Source organism: Xiphophorus hellerii, chromosome 17 (genome assembly GCF_003331165.1).
Source record: "Xiphophorus hellerii strain 12219 chromosome 17, Xiphophorus_hellerii-4.1, whole genome shotgun sequence".
NCBI lineage: Eukaryota > Metazoa > Chordata > Actinopteri > Cyprinodontiformes > Poeciliidae > Xiphophorus > Xiphophorus hellerii.
This window is the reverse complement of record NC_045688.1, coordinates 11604788-11625287: the sequence shown is the minus strand read 5'-3', so window position 1 is coordinate 11625287 and position 20500 is coordinate 11604788. Positions and strand designations below refer to the sequence as shown.

General features: G+C 37.1%; 3 protein-coding genes across 4 annotated transcripts; 2 read left to right on the top strand and 1 right to left on the bottom strand.

Annotated features, from left to right (window-relative positions):
- Window positions 1–157: 157 nt before the first annotated feature.
- On the top strand, window positions 158–5645 carry LOC116737055 (tetraspanin-3-like). 2 transcript variants are annotated; one of them, XR_004342726.1, is made up of 10 exons: window positions 158–291; window positions 603–665; window positions 1178–1294; window positions 1387–1461; window positions 1599–1694; window positions 2225–2314; window positions 3373–3450; window positions 3679–3762; window positions 3963–4174; window positions 4240–5645. XR_004342726.1 is itself a non-coding variant. In XM_032590010.1 (9 exons), exons 1-9 carry the CDS (start codon window positions 232–234, stop codon window positions 4107–4109), a joined length of 810 nt encoding a protein of 269 aa, XP_032445901.1. In that variant the 5' UTR covers window positions 158–231; the 3' UTR covers window positions 4110–4235. The 2 variants fall into 2 exon arrangements, 1 of the variants encoding a protein (XP_032445901.1); XM_032590010.1 differs by lacking the exon at window positions 4240–5645 and having other exon boundaries at window positions 3963–4235.
- A 2391-nt stretch (window positions 5646–8036) lies between these two features.
- Window positions 8037–12341, bottom strand: LOC116737056 (tetraspanin-8-like). The gene is made up of 9 exons (XM_032590011.1): window positions 12223–12341; window positions 11762–11827; window positions 11014–11127; window positions 10844–10918; window positions 10675–10773; window positions 9862–9948; window positions 9311–9370; window positions 8282–8365; window positions 8037–8166 (listed from the first exon to the last, which is right to left on the bottom strand). The coding sequence occupies exons 1-9, from the start codon at window positions 12301–12303 to the stop codon at window positions 8062–8064; spliced, it is 771 nt and encodes a 256-aa protein (XP_032445902.1). The 5' UTR covers window positions 12304–12341; the 3' UTR covers window positions 8037–8061.
- A 1121-nt stretch (window positions 12342–13462) lies between these two features.
- Window positions 13463–20491, top strand: LOC116737057 (ras-related protein Rab-19-like). The gene is made up of 4 exons (XM_032590012.1): window positions 13463–14918; window positions 18198–18381; window positions 18671–18774; window positions 18861–20491. The coding sequence occupies exons 1-4, from the start codon at window positions 14724–14726 to the stop codon at window positions 19053–19055; spliced, it is 678 nt and encodes a 225-aa protein (XP_032445903.1). The 5' UTR covers window positions 13463–14723; the 3' UTR covers window positions 19056–20491.
- The last annotated feature ends 9 nt before the right edge of the window (window positions 20492–20500 follow it).

Genomic DNA, 20500 nt, shown 5'->3' with positions numbered 1-20500 from the left:
GCCGTGGTCGAAAACATCCATCTTCCCGGATGTTCGCCATCTGTTTGAGTTCCAGAGAAATCTTTGTCCCAAATGGGGGAGAATATTTTGCAATAACGAAACACAATGACTTCCTTTCAAGTCTCCTCCCTTTGGCCCAGCCTTCCATTTCTCCAACGAGAACAAGCTGTCCGAGTGGAAGTTGAACTCATTTCAAGCTCTCTTTTGGGAGGAGAAGGTTGCAAAAGGAAGATGGGGAAAGTCAACGTTTTGCTGAAACGGAGTTACGTCTGCACGATAAGTGTGATAGCGGTAAGTCTTTTCTATTTACTAACAATTCTTTTTCCTTTGCTGACAAAATCTACTGTAAGACCCAGTGGAGATTTCTGTATCTTTTATTGTATTATTTGGATTTTCAATTTACTTGGATTGTCTTATGTATGCAGCAGGCATATCTTTTTATCGGATATTGAAATTTGTTTGATGATCTAAAACACTTAAAAGTGACAAAAATGCTGAAACAAAAGAAATGAATGCGAAGATTTAAAATAAATCATGTCTCCCAAAACAATTCATTCCAATTCTTTGTGTGTGTGTGTATGTGTGTGGTGTTGTTGTTATAGATAACCGCTGTCCTCACCTTAGGAATAACCGTCTTCAGTCATGGAATGCTTCTGGACGAGGAGGTAACACGCATGCAGAAAATCAAACAAATTTGAAGCTAAATTTGTTTTTTATGTCTTAAAATGAATGTGTGAATAATCTAGCAACAAATTCTAGCTTTTGCTAAATTCAACTGTTAACAATTGGCTGTTTTTTATTGCACCTTTTGGGGTGTTGGATTATTTGAATAATTCTCAGTCATGACAACAAGAAGGTTCCCACCTGATATCGGAGATTGCAGAACACTCCTAGGTCCAATATCTAATATGGTTATGCATGTTAAACATACTGAAAGTTGCTGATGTGAACTATTGCCACTATTGTTCCTTTAGTGTCCGAACACCTAAAAAGAAAAGAAACACATTATCAACATGATTGGCGGATAAAAGTTGGTGCAACAATTAGAAAATCCTATTGATTTTCTTGAATCCGAGTTGAGGTACAGAGGTACTTGAGGTACTAATCGAATGCATCATAAGTGCGCCAAAAGCAGATTTTCCACTGTTCAGAATATGTTGACATGTTTCATCTACAGGATGTCCATATTTTCAAGGGGATATATTCCTTGTATGGGGTTTCTGTCATCCCTCTCCTCTTTGCCATCATTGGCGGGTTTGGTGTCTGGAAGGAGAAAAAGTGGGCTCTGATAGTGGTAGGTAAAACACAAACAAAAACAAAAAAAGGGAATGCTTTTTAGTGACGACAACAATCTTCCATTATGTGATGCCACTGTGTGTTTGCCAGTTTGCAGTCGGAATGATCCTGGGATGTCTGTTCTTCATCGTTCTTGAAATATCCCTTCCATTTGCATATCAACAGGTACTGCTATCTGCATTCTCAGTTTGAAGCTTCATCTGCTGAATAGTCGGTAGTAAATCGCAATACGACTCTCAGTGTGACTCGATATCTATCTACCTCTCTCTTATTTCAGTCCTGTTTTTTTTTATGTTGACTAGATGGAACTTATGGTGAAGAATAAATACCTCAGCTTGTTGCCTCTCTCAAATTTAAGTGAGAGTGAATTATTGGAATTCGACTATACACAGAGTGAGGTAAGTAACCCAATTTGAGTTTTTCACCAAGTAAATAAATTAATCATTGGTCATTTTCAATTGTTCTTTCTTTTTGATATCTGTATTGCTTGGAATTGTGACACCTATTAATAATGGCTCATTAGACAGAATTCACTCCACTGCTATGGTTACAGTGCTCCCCCCTTTGACTAGGACACTTCATTACTAAATACAAATGGGATTAAATTAATCTCGTTCTTCAAAAGTATATAAATACCCCAAAATGACGCATTTCTGCACATTTATTAAAAATAGAAACCCAAGAAATTCCATTTATGTAAGTATTCACACCCTTTGCTTAATTTTTAGAGAAAGGTACAGCAGGATGTATGCAGGATATTCATCATACATTTCATTGATAAATGGGGTTTAGACACTGTGCGACAACCTGCTTGCTGTTTCTGGGGTTTTAAGATAACGAAGCACTACACCATGAGTTAAACATGTTTAGTTACATTTTCTAAATCTGAAGAAAATAATATATTTTGTTTTCTTAACTTTCTTCTCAGTTTCACTGTTGTGGGTTAACAAGTCTCGAGGACTGGGAAAACAACATTCCCGAATCATGCCAGTGTGACATAGACTCCTCTGATGAATGCGTGAGTGCTTGTCTGTTCTTAGTCCTTTTGTAGGAAATCGACTTCACTGTCGGCGTTAAAAGAAAAACAGTTTGTATTCCCGTGAAGGAAAAATGTATTAACAATGTTTAATTAAATTTGAATGTACACTTTATGATGTTTTTATTAAAGGTTTGCACTCAGTTGCAGCTCAGCAGAACATATGCTCTTCTGACCCTCCTCGAATAAGTGAAGAACAGGGTGTTCAGCGGTTAGAGAGGTTAGACATGGCTAAGGTGATAAGCCTATTTTGTAGAAGTTCAGTTACTAGTATCTGTTTAGCCCTCAGCAGAGAGGCCTTTTTTGGATAAACGCCTACTTGGACACCGAAAGAAAGTAGAAGTTATCTACTATGCTTCGTTAGATAAACCTAAAAGGGTGTCTTATCCACAAGAAACACAGAGAATATGGCCAGAGTTGAGCTGTGAATGTGTATGCAACCCTGCTCAACTGAAACTTACAGATAAGTAACTTATAGATTTTTGCCAGGGGGTGTGGCTACGTAATGTGTGATGCATCCTATGTAGATGAGGGGACGTTCAGCCCCAAGTCAGAACTCATCCGATTCTCACTGAGATGTGAGCTTTGTATGTTTTCTCCATTTGCAAATGTGAATTAAAGCTGTGTTTGTTCTCTCCTAAAGCTGAAGTTTGGTCTCGAATTTTGTGCAACTTAACATTCCTTTAGGCAGCAAAAAACTCAGCTTGGACATGGCAGCTTTGGCTGGTTAGCAAGTATTTACATCCTAGTTTCAATTGATTTGAAGAGCTTCAACATAGACTGTTCATCCATTTTTTTTTTTTGCTAATCAATAACAGAAACTGGTGATTGAGAAACATGCAGTGAGATGAATGAGTTTGATATTTCTTGGTCCACTAGCGTTGTCCTTATGATGTGCTATCTATTTGTCGTCAGATTCTTTCTGTCAGAATATTATTTTTGTTAAGCTTACAGTAGCACTACTTATGTCTAATATATGGTAAGATTTCAAACTGTCATAAGAAATGATTTATTTCATCATTCATGTCTCCGTGTTGTAGGTTGATACTCATGGATCTATGCGCAACGATTCTGGACTGAATTCTTCGAATGTCAAGCCCATCAGGATTTATGCCAAGGTAACAATCAAAATCTTTGCCTGCTGTATTTCCAAGTTATGGTTTCTGTATATTCAGGAGTAAGAAGAACTTCGTCTCAAGATTCAGTTTTGTCTGTTTCTTTCCTTTTTTTTTTTTTTACCAGTAATTCATGAGATTTTCTTACAAGTCATATATTAAGGCTTCAACACTTGCGTCCTCTAAAAGCTACATGGCAAGTTGTACTGACCAATCTTTCCCCCTTCCCAGCCATGTCTTCCAGTCTTAATTCAACTTGAGATGAGCCATGTTTCCATATTCATTGGCATAACGTTGGCAAAAACATTGCTCTGGGTAAGTACTATGCTCATTTTCATTTCTACGTGATGTACATCTGTAAACAGATGAAATTGTTGCAAGTCATGTAGCTGCTAAGGCTTTTATTTATGTTATTTTATTCTGCTGCCCCCTTCTGCTACTTTCAAAGATGGCAAAGACTAGTAAATAAAAAGCACCGCAAAGTAAAGAACTGTCTTTCTCCCATGTTTCCATAGTTACTGTCAGTCGGGCTGTGCATTGCAGTTCTGTGTCAGCTGAATAAAAAGGTGGATACTCCAAACGTGGTGTACAGTCGGGAGGCCAAGGCAGGGAGTTATGACATTCTCAACGATGCTCAGGAACCGTCTTTGAAAACCGAATAATTCTGTTTTTCTTTTGCGATTCCCAAATATCGGGACAACAATGTTAGCATTTATCAGTGCAACTTTATAATGCAATGGAAATTTCGTTGAATTCTGTTCAATGACAATAAATGCTATCTATCTATCTATCTATAATCAGTGGGGAGGCTTCTGGAAACCGTCTTTGCGTTTAGAGAGGTTTGGTTTGTACTTTTTTATTATTTTTTTTAAATCTTTTGTTGATGTCTTTAACTTACAGGTGACTCATTAAAAGTGAATAATTTGTGCGTCTAATTTCATCACACAGTCGGGCGATACACGGTAATATATTTGTATTTATTTCTGTTCATTTTGATGCTTATGTGTAACATGATTTTAAAAAAAAACAAAAAACAAATTCAAATAATAAAAAAGACACAAACCAATGAAAATAAACTGTTGGTTGGATGAAAGTTCTACGTTCAGGACTGTTTCCTCCACTGACCACTAGGGGTCCTCATGCTGGAGGACCACCTTTGTTCCTTGGAAAACGTCACACTGTGTGTGTGTTTGTGTCTCAAAAACCCCCCAAAAACTTTTAAATATTTTAACTGAGCCATACATGTTATACATATTGTTCCTCTGGAACTTAAATACTACAACACGTACAATGTTATAAACTTTGATTTATCTTTTTTCATAATACTGGTTGGGAATGATGTGACTTCACATTTTTCATCTCCTTTTTCAAGCTTTTATATTGATTAAATAAAAAAATCACACCATTTATTTTGTGAATACATGTTTTTCCTCCTCCACATTGTATATATATATATGTTTTTTAAAAAAAGCCAACCTTTAAACAGTCGGTAACTACGTGTAACACACGTATGAGCACAAATGTTAAAGTCGTAATAAATCACACCACAACAAATTTTAAGCGAAAATCACAAATCAAATTTTTATTCCTACTATTTACAGAACATTATTTAAGGTTCACATTGTAAATAAATAATAATAATAAATAAAAAAAAAACAGTGACTGCATAAATAAAGTTGCCATAACTTTAAACAATGTACTGCATATCAGGCATTTATGGTTTAAGTGCACAGGTAGATGAATTTCATTTCAAAATGTTTAACCTCTTACTGCAGGTAGCTCGTGCAGAAAAATCAATACTTATGGTGGTGAGTTGTTCAAAAGTCTCCAGTGGAATTTCTGCTAGAAAGCTGATGACTTATTTCCCAACAAGAATCTCTCTAGAACCTCGGTGCAGGTCAGCATTTCTTTTTTTTCCAAATCAAAAGACGGTCTAACTGCATTTCTACTCCATGTGCAACAAAAACCAAGACATCTCTTCAGCCGTGTTAATCTGATCAAACATCATTCACTCATTTAATGTGCTTTTTCAACAAAAAAAAAAACCTGCAATGACAACATTTCAGTTATATACAATGTGCATAACAAGAGGTCAAGACATTCAATGAGAAATGTGCCTCATTCTGTTGGTCTAACCTGATTATATATGCAAGAAATACTTGATTATATTCAATAGAAGCATTTGTAAACACTGTTTTTAAAAAAAAAAGTGCTGAAAGAAGCTTATAAATATTAGTAGTTTCCAACGATTATTGTTCACTCTAATGCAGTTTCATGTGTGCTTAGGGGACAAAAAAAAAAAAAATCATCTTTAACATAACTATTGCAGAGGGCATGTTAAGTTAGAGTCTATTTTCAATCCACAAACAGTGAAACAAATGGAGAAAGAAAAGACAGAAAGTGCATTGTGTGTACATGTGGAAGTTTTATGTAATGTTCATCTAATTTCTATTAAAAAAAAAAAAATTTGCATATAATACAAGGGCACGATTTTTTGTATACAGTGAGGTTGTTGAAAGCTGCTTGAGATGCACCAATCGGGCTTTTACTGTTCAATACCGATTCTTTTTTTTAATTATTATTTAAGACCAGGCTTACTGATTCACATTAGGGATTAAACACATGAGCAAATCTAGTCCTGGTTCTTTGATAGAGGTAGTTCTTTATAGACTGAAGATGGCAGAAGTTCCTAATATTTTCAGGTATGCACTGAATATGAAAAAAAAAAAAAGAAATCAGATTTTATTTTTAGTAGTTGATCAAAATCAGCCAATGTAAATTTGTTGGTTTCGATTTTCTTGCTGCTCCATTAAAATTGACAAAACGCATTTCAGTAGGCTTTTTTTTTTTTTTTTTTGGAAAGCCTAAACAACTAATTGACAGATAAGATTTCTGTTGACAAACCCTGACAACATAGATGAATAATTAAATTAGAGTTTTGCTGTCGTTTTAATTTTAGTAAAGGAAATCTGCCATTTTCAGTAAAGCATCTTTTTCATTCTAATGTTTCTGCAGTGCCCTCTAGACCTTTTTGTGGGGGGAAAAAATACTGCAGTGTTTTCGACAAAATGCTAGATAGCCTTTGAATCAACTGGATTGAGATAATATATTATATAGTAAGTATATGGTTAATACACATTTTTCATGGCAAAAATCTATATTTTTCCAGCCCAAATGTCCTTCCTTTTTAGCCCAGTTCGCTGAATATATGAAAAATATTTAAACAGGGGTCAGGCATATCCTAAAAACCTAACCCGCAAAAAAAAAAAAAAAAAAGGATTATAAGGAAGAGAAGGAGGAGGCAACAACACAAACAGATAAGTAATTAGATAATGGATGAGTAGATGGATGGATAGCATTATCATGCCCTGGGGATGACAGATTGAGGTTTGGCTGGATGAACATATGAATGGACAAAGATTTTAGGTGGACTAGCCTCAAAATGCGTTTTTCCGTTCTGGTTTCTAATTCAATGCTTTCTCTAACTAGGAAAATCCTGCCATACTTTTCCACATTTTTCCATTATCATGCCCTGGGGATGACAGATTGAGGTTTGGCTGGATGAACATATGAATGGACAAAGATTTTAGGTGGACTAGCCTCAAAATGCGTTTTTCCGTTCTGGTTTCTAATTCAATGCTTTCTCTAACTAGGAAAATCCTGCCATACTTTTCCACATTTTTCCAGAATGTTGATACATATTGATTAAAAAAACATGTTTTTAAGAAATTGGACTTAAACAAAGTCGTGACTTTCTTCAGAGTCACACGAAGCAAATAATACAGGGCATGTTTGTGCTTGATTAACACCTTAACCTCACTTCCTGTTTGGCATATCTACCTATAGCATAACGGCTTTGAAGAAAGGTTCTCCTTAGAGAGCACTTATGATCACGTTTTAGAGCTGTAGAGTTTATGAATCAACAGATTACAGGATTTCCAAAGGGTTTTCAAGCAGCTAAGTACATTTAAAATACACCTTTCTTCACCAAACATCATTTTAAGTCAGCAGAGCGCAGAAAGCCGCAGTCCTACTTTTACAGTTTTGAATCCCAGTTTTTGTAACGAGCAGTGCCTACTGCGCTACTGAACCACCCAACACGTTAGAAATACTGAAGTAATCTCGGAAGGTTGGAACACAGAAAATGAGAAAATAATCAATAGAATAGCTCAATTTCAAACCCTTTTTGAACACGTGAAGTAAAAAAAAAGGTAGTTATGTGCATATTGAACTTAAAAAAATATTAAGGGACATCCTTACATGTCCCATGGGGGGGGAAAAAAAGCACCAGAAAAACAACTTACTTGACAAAATATTCTTTGAAAGCACAATCTTCTATATGATGGAAGCATGTAAAAGTGTGAATATCATGTAAATACAAGTAAAATTGCTTTGTTTTACAGCAGTAAGGCTTCAAACAGTAATATTATAATATTAATCTAACCATGTAGATCACTTTCAAACATCAGTTACATGCAGTAACATGTATAAAATCATAACATATATTGCTACAGCACATGATAGCCTGGTTATGGTATGCAGCTCCATGTGCCAATTCAAACCATGTATGCTTGTAGGAGTTGGTAAGTGTGTGTTTTAAAACGTACTGCTGCGCTAGAAAGCACCGGGAACATATCTGTTGGACTGGAGGAGAGCTATAAACTCCTGTTTCCTCTTGATCTGTCCCATCAGTTTGATGCTCATGGCGAGTAGGATGATCTGAGAACAGAAGCAGAACGCAACCAAACGACGCGTAAGATTCAAGCAGCTACTCGCTAAGCGCTGAGCAAGGCAGTGGAAGTTTGATGTGAATGTGATCAAGTAAAAGCTTTACCCAGAATACTCCGCTCCCAAACTGTATAGCCATCACCAAGGAGAAGGCCAACTTCAATTCAGAGAGATAAATCGGTAGGCAAGGCTGCGGGATGAAACAGCACGGCAACATGAAAGGCTCAAAGCAGCAGGCGTAAACAGGATATTGATCTGGGTGTTGTTAATGTTGTTTTCCACTGTGTCCAATTACACCTACTGAAGTTCACTCGCTGGCTTTATTAGCTGCACCTGACAAGAGTGTTTGTCACGCCGCACTCAAAAATCTGTTTACAGAGCGACAGCAAAGGTCAGCGGGAAACGGCCAGCTTGTTCCTCTTTTTGATCAACGGTCACTTAAATGTTAGAGGAAAGGCATAAAGGAGAAGACAGCGTGGAACTGGATGAGGCCAAAGCATCCTGGAATGAGTAGCAGCATGTGGGCTGATGTAAATCGATCATTTATCTAATCGAAAAAAATCTAAGTGGTTGCTTTTAGGCCTCCTGAGATCATTATTGTCAGCCTTTTTTTGCTTTATTTTGGTGTGGAGCTTTGATACATCCTGCCTTCTACCGACATATTAAGATTGTTGTAGCGCTGCCATATGCATCCTTTTGGGCATTGTCAGTATAAATGGCTTCCGTCTCTGGTTGTGTTGAAGATTTTCTGTCGCATAGAAACAGCATTTGATTAACTTCTTGTTTTATTTTGTTAAGATTTCCCTATTGTGGAATCAGTTAGACCTACTTCCTGTTTCATGGGTTTTACACCTGGCTTCAGTTGCTAATCAGCATACCTGTAGTGAATTTGCAATCATCATCTCTAGTACTTATTCTTCAGAAATTCAGCTCCACACTATATTTGTAAGGCTTGATTTTTTATTTTTATCGTTCCCTGTGTCATATTTTCATCACTCTTGCATTAGCAGCCCCTTCTATTAAGACGTAAGATTTGTCTGACACCTTTAAAAGCGATAGTAACTTCTGGGATAACACCAAACACTTACAGAATTGATGAAGGTATCTATGAAACTGTGTCTGTGTTGGATTTTACCTCTCGATAAACATACTGGTTCTTCGGTGCCCCGATGGTGGCGCTGCCCCGTAGTCGAACCTGGTTGAAAGACCAAAGATTAAGCTTGGTTATAAAATGAAAAATGCTAAATTTCAAATCCTCCTTTAATTGTTTTTCTTATCATTTTAAATGTAAATCAACTGCTCAGCAGGTAGAGTCTGTTTACGTCTTAAGCTGCAGCATGGTGCCACTTTCTTGTGTTTTTTTTTTTTTTTTACACTGTATAGAGTTCATGCAGAAGTCTATATTTGCAGGTGTAGTCAAAGTATTTTGTTTTTAGAGGAGTACTATGAAAGAAAGCTGAAAATGTCCTTTTTGTTGTGTAGAAAACTCACCTTAACGAAAAGTTGTAATATTGTTATAATTCTCAAGCCTAATTCTCTTAGTCTTCATTTTTAATATTACACCAAAAGACCAAAAACTGTGTGCTTTTGTTTTTGTAACCATATTAATTTTACAACGTGATGACCAAAATACATGAAATAATTGTGATTATGTTGCTAATCATTTAAAAGGTGGGGAGTACTCACACATTTTCCTGGATAGTGACAGTTGCAGGAGGCGGGGATGGATGCACCCCAGTCCTTGTACCCTTCAATGAGACCGCAGCATTCCAACTGGAACGGACACGAACCGGATTACGTTTGAACATAAAACGGAGCTACTTAATTAACAACTTGTGCAAAGGATTTAACAAGAAAGCAAAGTTTTAGCCAACTAACAACTCACTTTCTGGGATCTCTAAATGAAACAACACCAAGGCTTCTAGCATCGGCATGTGAGGTTATATTAAAGTTAAATGAGAACGTGAGTGGGTGGCTTTCCACCAGAGGTGCAGTAAGTTCTTGTCACCACTGGGTGGCGATAGCAAAATTATTTAAAGTTCAGCTACTCTGTTTTAGTGACGCTGCTGTTCCTTTAGCTTTGCCTTTAAAAAGAGAGACGTCAATATCAGTAATCTACATTTAAAATAACTTTCTGTAAAAAACAAAACCAGAAGACGTTAATTACTAAAATATTTCTATTTATTATAGTGACCTGAAAAAGTAAGCAGAATTTACAAGAATCCATTAGATTGATTTATCTTATATTAACTGTTTAAGTGGGTTGATAACTTTATTAAGAGTTTTCTTGAAAACTACTGATAAAGTTAGACGCATAATAAGAGGTGGAATTTTAAAAAAGTCTGTCTAATAAAAGATTAATTCATTATAAATTTTTGAAACAGATTTTTACTGGAGGCCTCAATTCATGTGGAGCTAGTGTTCTTATTAGACCCAAGTTTCACAGAAATGTTAAAGAAAATATAAAATGATTATTAAACTATAAATTCTCTGGCTTACTTCCTCTTGGATATTATGTAGCAACGTCCTGTTGGCTTTGTTCGGCGCAGTGAGCGGCATCATGGTCAGCAGCTTGGACTCCTCACGGACAACACGTTTCTGAAGACAGACAGAGCTCTGAAGAAAATGTTTGCAAAATATGAGAACACGTGGGATTTAAACGTCGTACCTCATAAACATCTTGGTAACTCAGTGCCGTTCGGATAATTATTGTTTGACTGGCCGCCGCCATCCCGGCTGCGTACTGCACACAGACACACAGGCCGTTGAATACAACAATTATTCCTTCACAAACAGAAATTCAAAAACACAAAAGGCGTTTTTAATTTTTTTTTTTACCAGAATCAAACACCATCTCTTCCCTTTGCAGGCCCCAAACACACCGAGCACAGACAGCAGCAGGCAGCCAACCTCGATCACATACATCATTGCTACAGAAATACTGGGAACCATCTGAAGACAAAAATAAAAGTGCATTTCAGTGTCTTGCAAAATGTTCATACTGCACAAATATATTTGCGTTTTGTCACATTGCAACACTAAATGTCATTGTTTTCCAAGGAAAATGATGTATGGTTACAAATTGTTTTTACAAGTAAGTATTTTTGAACCTCATCTTTGGTTTACGGTCTTTGGTTGTCTTTGGAAATGGAACTTATGGTTTTTGATTAACCATTGCTTTCTTCTTGCCACACTTTTAAATTTTCACTCGGTAGAAAATTAAAACATGTTGAAAATGTACTACTTCCCTTTTAAACTTCCCTTTTCAGGTTAGTGTGTCAGGTAAAATCCCCTAGAGATGGAGTTTATTATGTAAATGTCTACTATTTTGACCTGAACAGGTGCAGTATTTATATAGCATGATGAAGCTTCATAACCTAGGTTTTGAAGACAACTCAACATCTTCCTCTCAAATAGTTATTCCAGTGGGACAAAATAGAAATATTGCTTCCATTTTGCATTTGGATTTCATTAATAATTCCTCACCTGCCTTGTTAGCTTTTTTCAACCCTCAGAAAACGTATGTTTGCTTAAAAGCTACATACATACATATAATTTTAGCAAAAACATCATAAGTATATCTTACCTTGCCAGTTTGTATGAGGTCCCTATGCCAAATAACAGTCATCCTCAACATGAAGAAACACAAAGCCTAGAAAAAACATAAACATTTATTTATTTTTTTTAATTACTTTTGCTTTTAGATCATTTAAAGCAGGTTTAATTCAGGTTTCTGACATCTGAAATTACACATTACAGCTTATATTTTAAATCCTTCAAAGTTATGTTTCCTTGAACCCACTGCTGTTACTTCTTAAAGGAGCAGCGACTTATTTAGAAAAGAAGAAAAACAGTAAAAACCCAACCAATCAAAAGATCGACCTGCTTGCATGTAACTCGTGTGACAAACATTACCCCCTTCAAATTTATAATTTATTAATATAACAGTAGTATTTATGTCAGACAAAAAAACATGAATTTATACATTTTAAGAAGACACCAAACAGGCCTGTTCGGGTCCATTCATAGCCGCTGGAATGCACTCACCATATGTACAGCGTTAGCGAAAATAAACGGCCTTTTCAGGCTCGTTTTATCCGCCACCACGACCACTGAGCTCTTCTGCATTCTCGCTGGTGACTCTTCCAGGCTTTAAAACGCCCCCCTGCCCCTTTTTACATAAGAAGAAAACAGAAAGAAGCTTGCGGTGGAGACTGTAAGGGCATCTGTCGTCCGCATCCGCACAGGACGTCACTGCGATGTGCTGGATGCTGGCTCCGTGCTGCCTTCAGGTGGCGTCCGGAAAGTGTAGGAAATAAGAAGTCTAGTGGTTATGAACAGCCCGGTTATTATAAAAGCGCATTAGCAAGGCTGTAACTAGGATTATAGACATGTCAAGTAACTGAAATCTACTTTAAATTGCTTTTTAAGCTTTAGATATGATTTAATCCTATAAAATATCATTTATCTGAAATGTTTTGAATTCAAAATAGTTTATTCTCCTGAAAGAAAATCATCAAAAAATATGGCAAATTGTAAATGATCTGTCCTGGATGTTTTACAAAAACCCCGTACTTATTATAAATTAAATGTAATATTGGAACTCTAATAAATTTTATGGCTTTCTTTTCATCCCCGCACCACTTCTGGCTGTGTCTTTTACTTTAAAAATCTTCAACGCCAGCAATGTTTATACATTCAGACCAAGAAACCAAGCTTCCACTGGTATGTGAGTCATAATCCACTATCACTTTGTATTCCGTGAGTGTGGTCCAGTGCTTTCTTTCTTCTCCAATAAATCTCAGGGAAATCTTAAAATTGATAGATATAATTTGGAGTAAAACCCATCGCAGAATTTTGTAAGTAGTTCAAATAAGCCCAATCACACTGGTTGTAACATTCTTTAAATATGACTCTTTATTCCAATGTAATTACAGGTTAAACATGTTTATGTTAAAATACTTGTTTTGGAATTGCTAGTAAGGAATAGATAAATTAACAACTTAGCTCAGTTTATTTATTTAGCAGTCCAATCAAAATTATATCACATCACAATCAAATCTGGCTGACTATTTCATTCTAGTTGGTAAAAGGTCGTTCAGGTTGTCCAATACTGAATCCACCCGAAGCAAGCATGTGGCAACAGTGGAGAGGTACCACTCCCTTTTAACAAGAGAAGGCTACAGCAGAACCAGGCAATCTGAAACAACTGGCTTTGGGTTGAGAGGAGAGGGAGGAGTGACAGAAAAAAAAAAACACAAAGGCACTGGGTCGGGGTACAAAGAAAAGCAAAACAAAGCAATACAAGGTTAATGTCTGCACCCAGGATCTCTGTAGAAGAGCCTTATTAGCATCTTATTAGAAAAACCTTAAAAAACAAAGGAAGGGTCAGGACTGTAGTGCAGCACTGATACGTTACCTTTAAAATGTTACTGGAAATGGTGTACTATTACTATTAGTAACTGTTTCAGTAACACGTGAAGCTTTGGATTTTGTTTCTTTTTATCAATAAGGACAATTCAAATCAGCAAAAAGATTTGGTAATTAACTCATCAAATAAATGATAAAATATGGTTGGAATTTAACTTTTAGATCTACCCACATTTGAAGTGCCATTTCCTAAACCACTCCAGTTGACTCATTGCCTCAGAAGTTAACCGTAAAACAAGTTGCTAAGAGGTGGTGCTGTACGCTACTGCAACAATCCTGAAAGGACGAGGGGGTTGAGTAAGTTCACTGCCAACTGACTTCATTTCCCATAGTGCATCATTAGGTATGAGGCTTGGCTGGGTAGAGAGAACAGGTGGGGCAGGTTTCTATTGTTACCACAAGTGATGTGAAGAGGGCAGGACTCAGGTGAGGAAGAACAGGAAAAACGGATGGGAGAAACTCGGTGGGAGGAACTGTAAACGAATGTTTATGTGTGTAAGAGAGCGTAAGTAAGTACCTGGGACTGCAGACTGCTATAAAGAGACACATCTTTAAACTATTACTAAAAGGAAGCTTTTTTAAATTTTTATTCATATTTTTTGGGGGGGATTACTGGAACCCGTTTTACAAGGACTTAAAGCATGGGATGGATTTTTATGTCATTTGTTGCCGTGGGCAGTAAAGTGGGTCAACACCTGAGAAGGAGCTAAAAGGAGAAGCTGAACTGAGACCGTTTTTGTCCCGCTGAAAGAGCACAAGAGAGGAAGGACATACTAAACTTTCTGGGAAAACTAAAGAGGAAGAATGCATTACTGGACAGGAAACAACATATACATAGAAGCATTGATTTCTGATGCTTCTGTTATATTAACCACAAACTAATTTGGTGATAAATATTCTCCTTAGCTGTTGCTGTTTGGAACATTTTTTTTTTTTAAGCATCATTTTGGGCTCATTTTTATGCCTCGATTCAACCGTAAAGACAACTCACCACCTTTCAGCTACCAAAGGTCAAACATTCCAAGAGATCCACAGTTCAGCTAAAGGAGGGATCATTTGCTCTACTCACACTGAAAACGACACACACACACACACACACACGCCACTGTACTTCCACCATGCAGGCACCGCCACCTGAACACGATGACACTTTTGATTTCCTGTTTAAGATCATCCTCATTGGGGACACCAATGTGGGGAAGACCTGCGTGCTCCAGAACTTTAAGTCAGGGGTTTTCTCTGACAAGCAGCAGAACACCATCGGAGTGGATTTTACAGTGAGGACGGTGGATATTGAAGGAAAGAAAGTAAAGGTAAGCTTTCCTCATAATGTGTGTTTTAGACATACAGGAGACATTCAATTAAGGAGTATAACTCTGAAAATTATATCGGCATAAGACTCAGTAGTGCTGAAATATGTCAGTAAGACACATGTGAGCTATAATGGAAAGTAGAGATTCTATTTTGGGGGTAGTTTTGTTAGTTAAAACAATTTTTAAAATTTAAACGAACAGCTCCCAAATTCATTTTCCCTGGGCTCCACATTTAGGAGACCTCTTTTTCTAAGGAGTTTCCTCAGTGACAGAACAGCAAGTGGCAGTGGCAGTTTGACTCGGTCCAAAACAAGCCCGACAGGCTGCTGGTATGAAGAACCGGTCCATCAGGTTCCTCCTTTTGTGCCTTTGTAATGGCACAAGTAGATCTTGGACTGATCACTCATGTCCTGCTCTTGCTCTTGAAAAGGAAGTTGTTAATTTTAGAAACTTTCATTGGTTTTGCATACAAAAAAAATACAAAAAACATACCGTTTCATAGTGTTCTTTTCAAATGTTGCTATTGTTCAACGTGTCTCATTGAGATTTTATGTGTTAGATCAACTTTCCTAAAAAATCCACACAGCACAATACCGCCTGCACCATGTCTCACAATGGGGATAATGTGTTCAGTGTGATGTGGCCAGCGCATAACTATACATGCTGCTGTGTCCCCTTCATGACTTTTGACAAACTTTGTAATGTTTAGGTATATTAGGCTGAATACAAATCCACACCTGTCTTTTCAGGTAAAAAGTGTAAAAAGGTTGAAAAAAACACTGATTATGTTCCTCCCACTTTACATTTTACATTGCTTTGTATGATCTATCACTTACATTTAGTACTAATTCATTAAGTTTAAAAAGGATGAATACTTTCACAATGTATTTGCATGTGTAGACAAGGCAATCTGTGATGAAAATTTGGGAGTGTTTTCCATATTTAAAAATGTGATCTTATCATTGCAAACAAAACATTTTCAACATCAAAAAGCATGTTGGTGTACCAATAGAGCAATATTTTTATTTAACAACTATGTGGCAAAACAGGTGGAATATGGCAAGTCAACATAAATTAATGAGTTTGAGGGTCTTAAATTTGAGACATCTGGATGCATTGCATTGCATTCCATACAAATTAGTTTCGATTCACCTTCTACAAATGTCACTCTGCAATCACTCCCCCTTAAGGTTCTAATAAGTTGAAATATACATGAACTGCCAAGATCTTGCTGTTCACATGAGTCATTATTTTTGACTGCTCATGTGTCTGTCTTCGCTCAACCCCAACAGCTACTTCCTGCCTGAGGCTATGTCTGTGAAGTAGTTTTTGCAGCTGACACTGCTATGTTTCTTTTTTTTTAACCTTATTCTACGTACAAAGGAAAGCAATCAGGTTTTTATTCCACCACTAAAATACATCTTAGACTACTAGTCAAACCTGCATTTACTTTCGGAAGACATTTGGAAACTTCAGTTCAGGTCTAGCTGCTCTGAATTAAATGATAACTTGTCTCCACTAAGTTGTGGTGTATTGGAAGGGGCTGACCCGTTGAGTCTACGCTGGTTGCTACAATGCTACAAAGGTCTCCTAAATCCGTGGGGAGTATTCTCAGAGATATGTTATAAGGGCTTGGGATTCTCCACAGGGAAACCAACAGGCGTCTCCTAGGCAGGTTTGTTGCTAAGGCCCTCTGTAGTTTACAGGCTACACGTATTGTCTACATATAAAATTATTAACTCAAATGCCCCATTATTGGGGATAATTTTCACAAACTCAAAGCAACATCTCCAATATCCTTGTATGCTTCCTGAAGGCCTCAAACTTCTCATTATCTCAGTAGTGATCATTAAACTCATTAAAGAAGGAAGAACAAGGTTTCAGTTAAAGTTTATGGATCAGACCATAATAAATAAGTCACAAGGTCATCGCCAGTTCCAAAATCAGGCAACTATAACACCCCAGATGACAAGAAGCGCATTACATATTTTGTTGAATCTTTATTTATGTAACACATTTTAACCGGAGCAACATTTGCCTCACAGTTGTGTACAGCATAAAGTTATATTTAGTATTTCTACAACAGTTTTTCTTGTATAGTGAGGAGCATTGTCCTTTTGCATCACTGACAGTTTACCATATGGTAGAGGAAGTTAGTGTGACACTTCCTGTCCTTGCAATCATTTACATTTGACAGGTAAAGTGGTCTGGACTCAGCCCAGGCCCGTATTTTGGGTCTGGGTTTGTTTGTTTCTGTTTGACGCCATGCAACACTAACACTCTCATAAAAATCAACACACAATTATTTTCAGGTTATTATTTTTGGCTTCCTTTAAGTTACCGTAATAAAAGGAAAAAATAAACACAATTAAATCATAGTGTCTCATGTTTGTTTGCCAACATCGTTCAGTCACACTCACAAAAGTAAAAATCTCCTTAAATGGTTTTCATGACACTAACTCTTGACCCTTTGCTCCCAGCAATTTTTTTTTTTTTATGACAACATTGCTTTGGGTTTCAATGGCACAAAAAAATTTCCTGTTAAAATTGAAAAACGAAAATAACATTTTCTTGGGTGGATTACATGGGCAGACTCTGTCTTTCAATGCTTTAGTTGGCTAAAATTTGAACCTATGAAAGTTCTGCATCATTTTGCGGGGTAAAGAAAGATGAGGTTTAACTGACTCAAGACTGTCACAAAACAATCTCTATGATTTAGGCAAATTTAAAAATTGTAATTTTCTAACTTCCCGGAGCAGCAATCTGTGCCAACACCAGCTTCTCTGTAATTTTTTCTGCTTCCTGTCCCTGTTTTTGGGAGTTAGGTTGCTTTGTCCTTCATCCTTGGCAGCCCCCCACACACAGGCACTAATGGGAGTTCATAGATTTCTGGGAAGTTCGGTCCTCGCCCTAAATGAAACACAATTCATTTAGGGAGAGGACCCTAAATGAAATGTCCTCATAATTGTCTTTGACAAAATGGTGAAACTTTGCAATAATTTTAACTCTTTGTAGTGAAATCAATGTGAAAATTGTTTGCTTAAAGGCATTGCTGATTGATTTCCCAATATGCATTGTGTTAATGTAAATTTCAAACCACCAGATGAATGACTTTTTTGTAAAAAATAAAATAAAATGATCCTGTTACATATTTACTCTAATATTAGGAGCCAGAATGAACCACATGAAGTTTTTTCATGATTATTTTCTATCACATGAAAGCCTTACTGTATATGAGTGTGAACTTACACTTGGACGCATTATTTCTGTGTGATACAGATGCAGGTGTGGGACACAGCAGGTCAGGAGAGGTTTCGGACCATCACTCAGAGTTATTATCGTAGCGCTCATGGCGCCATGATTGCCTATGACGTCACACGAGGCTGCACCTTTGATTCGGTGGACCATTGGATCAAGGAGGTAGAGCTGTATGGAGCTGCCAATGTACTCTTGGTGCTAATAGGTGAGTTGGATTTTGACTTTTGTAGCAAATAAAGACACTATGCATGTACAGAGCAAATCGATTGATTTTGACCTATTACTTTTTATGCACTTGGGTAAAAATATACCATGCCACCAAGGTCCGTATCTGTTTACTCTAAAAGAAAGGAAAAGCAAGAGAACATAGCATAACAAAATGATTTCAAAAGGCTGTTTGAGTTCTTGATCTTGAACCATACATGCTTGTCAAGCCCAAACGTCAGCAGGATTGTCTGTGCTGCCAATATGGCTTCATGTCCGTCTCCGTTTAGGTAACAAATGTGACCTGGAGGAGGAACGAGAGGTTCCATTTGAGAAAGCCTGCAATCTGGCAAAAGAAAGAGGCATACTCGCTGCTTTGGAAACATCTGCCAAGGTAATGCATACAAACATGACTTAGACTCTGTAATTTAGGTTGAATTTTTTTAATTATTATTATTTAAAGCATTTCCTCTTTTACAGGAAAGTCAGAATGTGGAGGAAGCCTTCTTGATGATGGCCAGGGAGCTGCTGTCTCGTAACGGCCTCAACGTCCAGCAGGATGAAGTTGAGAACAACGGCATGCCTCGGATCCTCCTCAGAGAGAACTCTCGACCAATCAATGTCAGCATGGGCCCCTACGTTCCACCAGAGAAAGAGAAGAAGTCGTGTTGCTGACGCAGAGAAACAGTGACTGAAGATGCTTGAAGGGTTTTATTTATCGGGAATGCTGATGAATGAAAGAAAGCAGAAGAATTCCTGGATGAAGATCTGTGACGTCGAGGCATGATGTACTGAGCATCTGCCAGAAGGCAGATGTCAAAGAGATGGTGAAGAAATGTTCATTGTATCTGATCTGAGAGGAATGCTGATGAGGCGTCTTCACCAGAAGGATCTGTGATCAGTGTTCAGGAAACGCTACAGCCAAACGATCTCCTTTCATATCAACTGGTCCATGATGCTAATATTTTTCTAAATTCAAATAGTTTAAATCAAATACATTTACACCATTGGAAGACTAACAGTGTGCTAAGTGCTTGGGGTTGTTTTACAGTGCGATTTTGTTAAAATGAAGTTTAAATGTTTTTGAAAGAGTTTTTTTTTTTTTTTTTTTTTTTTTTACCTATGTGGTGTCTCTTAGTACACTGTGGATTTAAGTTTCCAAAATGGCTTGCCATACGCAAAGCTACTGTGAAATATGTCTGAATTGATTTCACGACGCAGCTGCAAAAAGCTGTGAAAATAAAAATGCCATATTTGATTAGGAGTAGCTTTCAGCGAACTCTTTCAGCCTGTCGGGAAATTCTGACCTCTGAGGACAAACCTGACGTTTCTAACCCATTGAACACTGAAGGGACACTGTCTGAACACTAGATGGTGCTGTGCTGCAACCTCATGATCTGTAGTTGCTATTAGGGTTGCCTTTGCCTTGCATACAAAAGGGAAACGTGATTTGAAAGAAAAATAAGCGTCCAAACACAAACAGTTTGTCTCAAAGCCATTTTCTGGAAAAGATATAGTGTATTATTACAATAAGGTTATTACACTAGAAGAAGAGGTTATTACTTTTCTGAGGCAGTCATCGGTAAATTTAGCCTTGCTTAAGAGATTCATACATCTATAAATATTTGCTAGATTTGGCCATGTTTCATAAAAATAAAATTCAATCTTTCTCTTGGGAGTGTGGCTGTATCATAGACCAACTTGATTTGTAAATAAAAAAAACTGATTTTTTTAATGATTTTTTTCCCCTTTTGTACAACTTTGTGTTGGCCTGTGATAAAACGTGTAAAACCATTGGGGGAAATTTTACACTTTTGGCGACTGTTGCTAATATCCACCAGTGTGTGGTGGGGGGAAAAAAATCTTCTCCCTTTCCAGCAGGCTTTTAATGAATCATGTCGGGCTTGGCTATGAAATCATTTTTGTGATTTTGATTAATACACTAGTTAAAAGTGGAAAATGGATTTGAAATGTATCCTTGAGGCAGAACTACAGTAAGTACCGGGATTCAGAGGCCAAATGACACAAAAACCTTGTTTGTAATAGACCTAATGTTTCCGTAATAATTCCTGTGCAGTATCACATCACTATAATAAATGTTCTGCTGGTCAGTCTGAGTA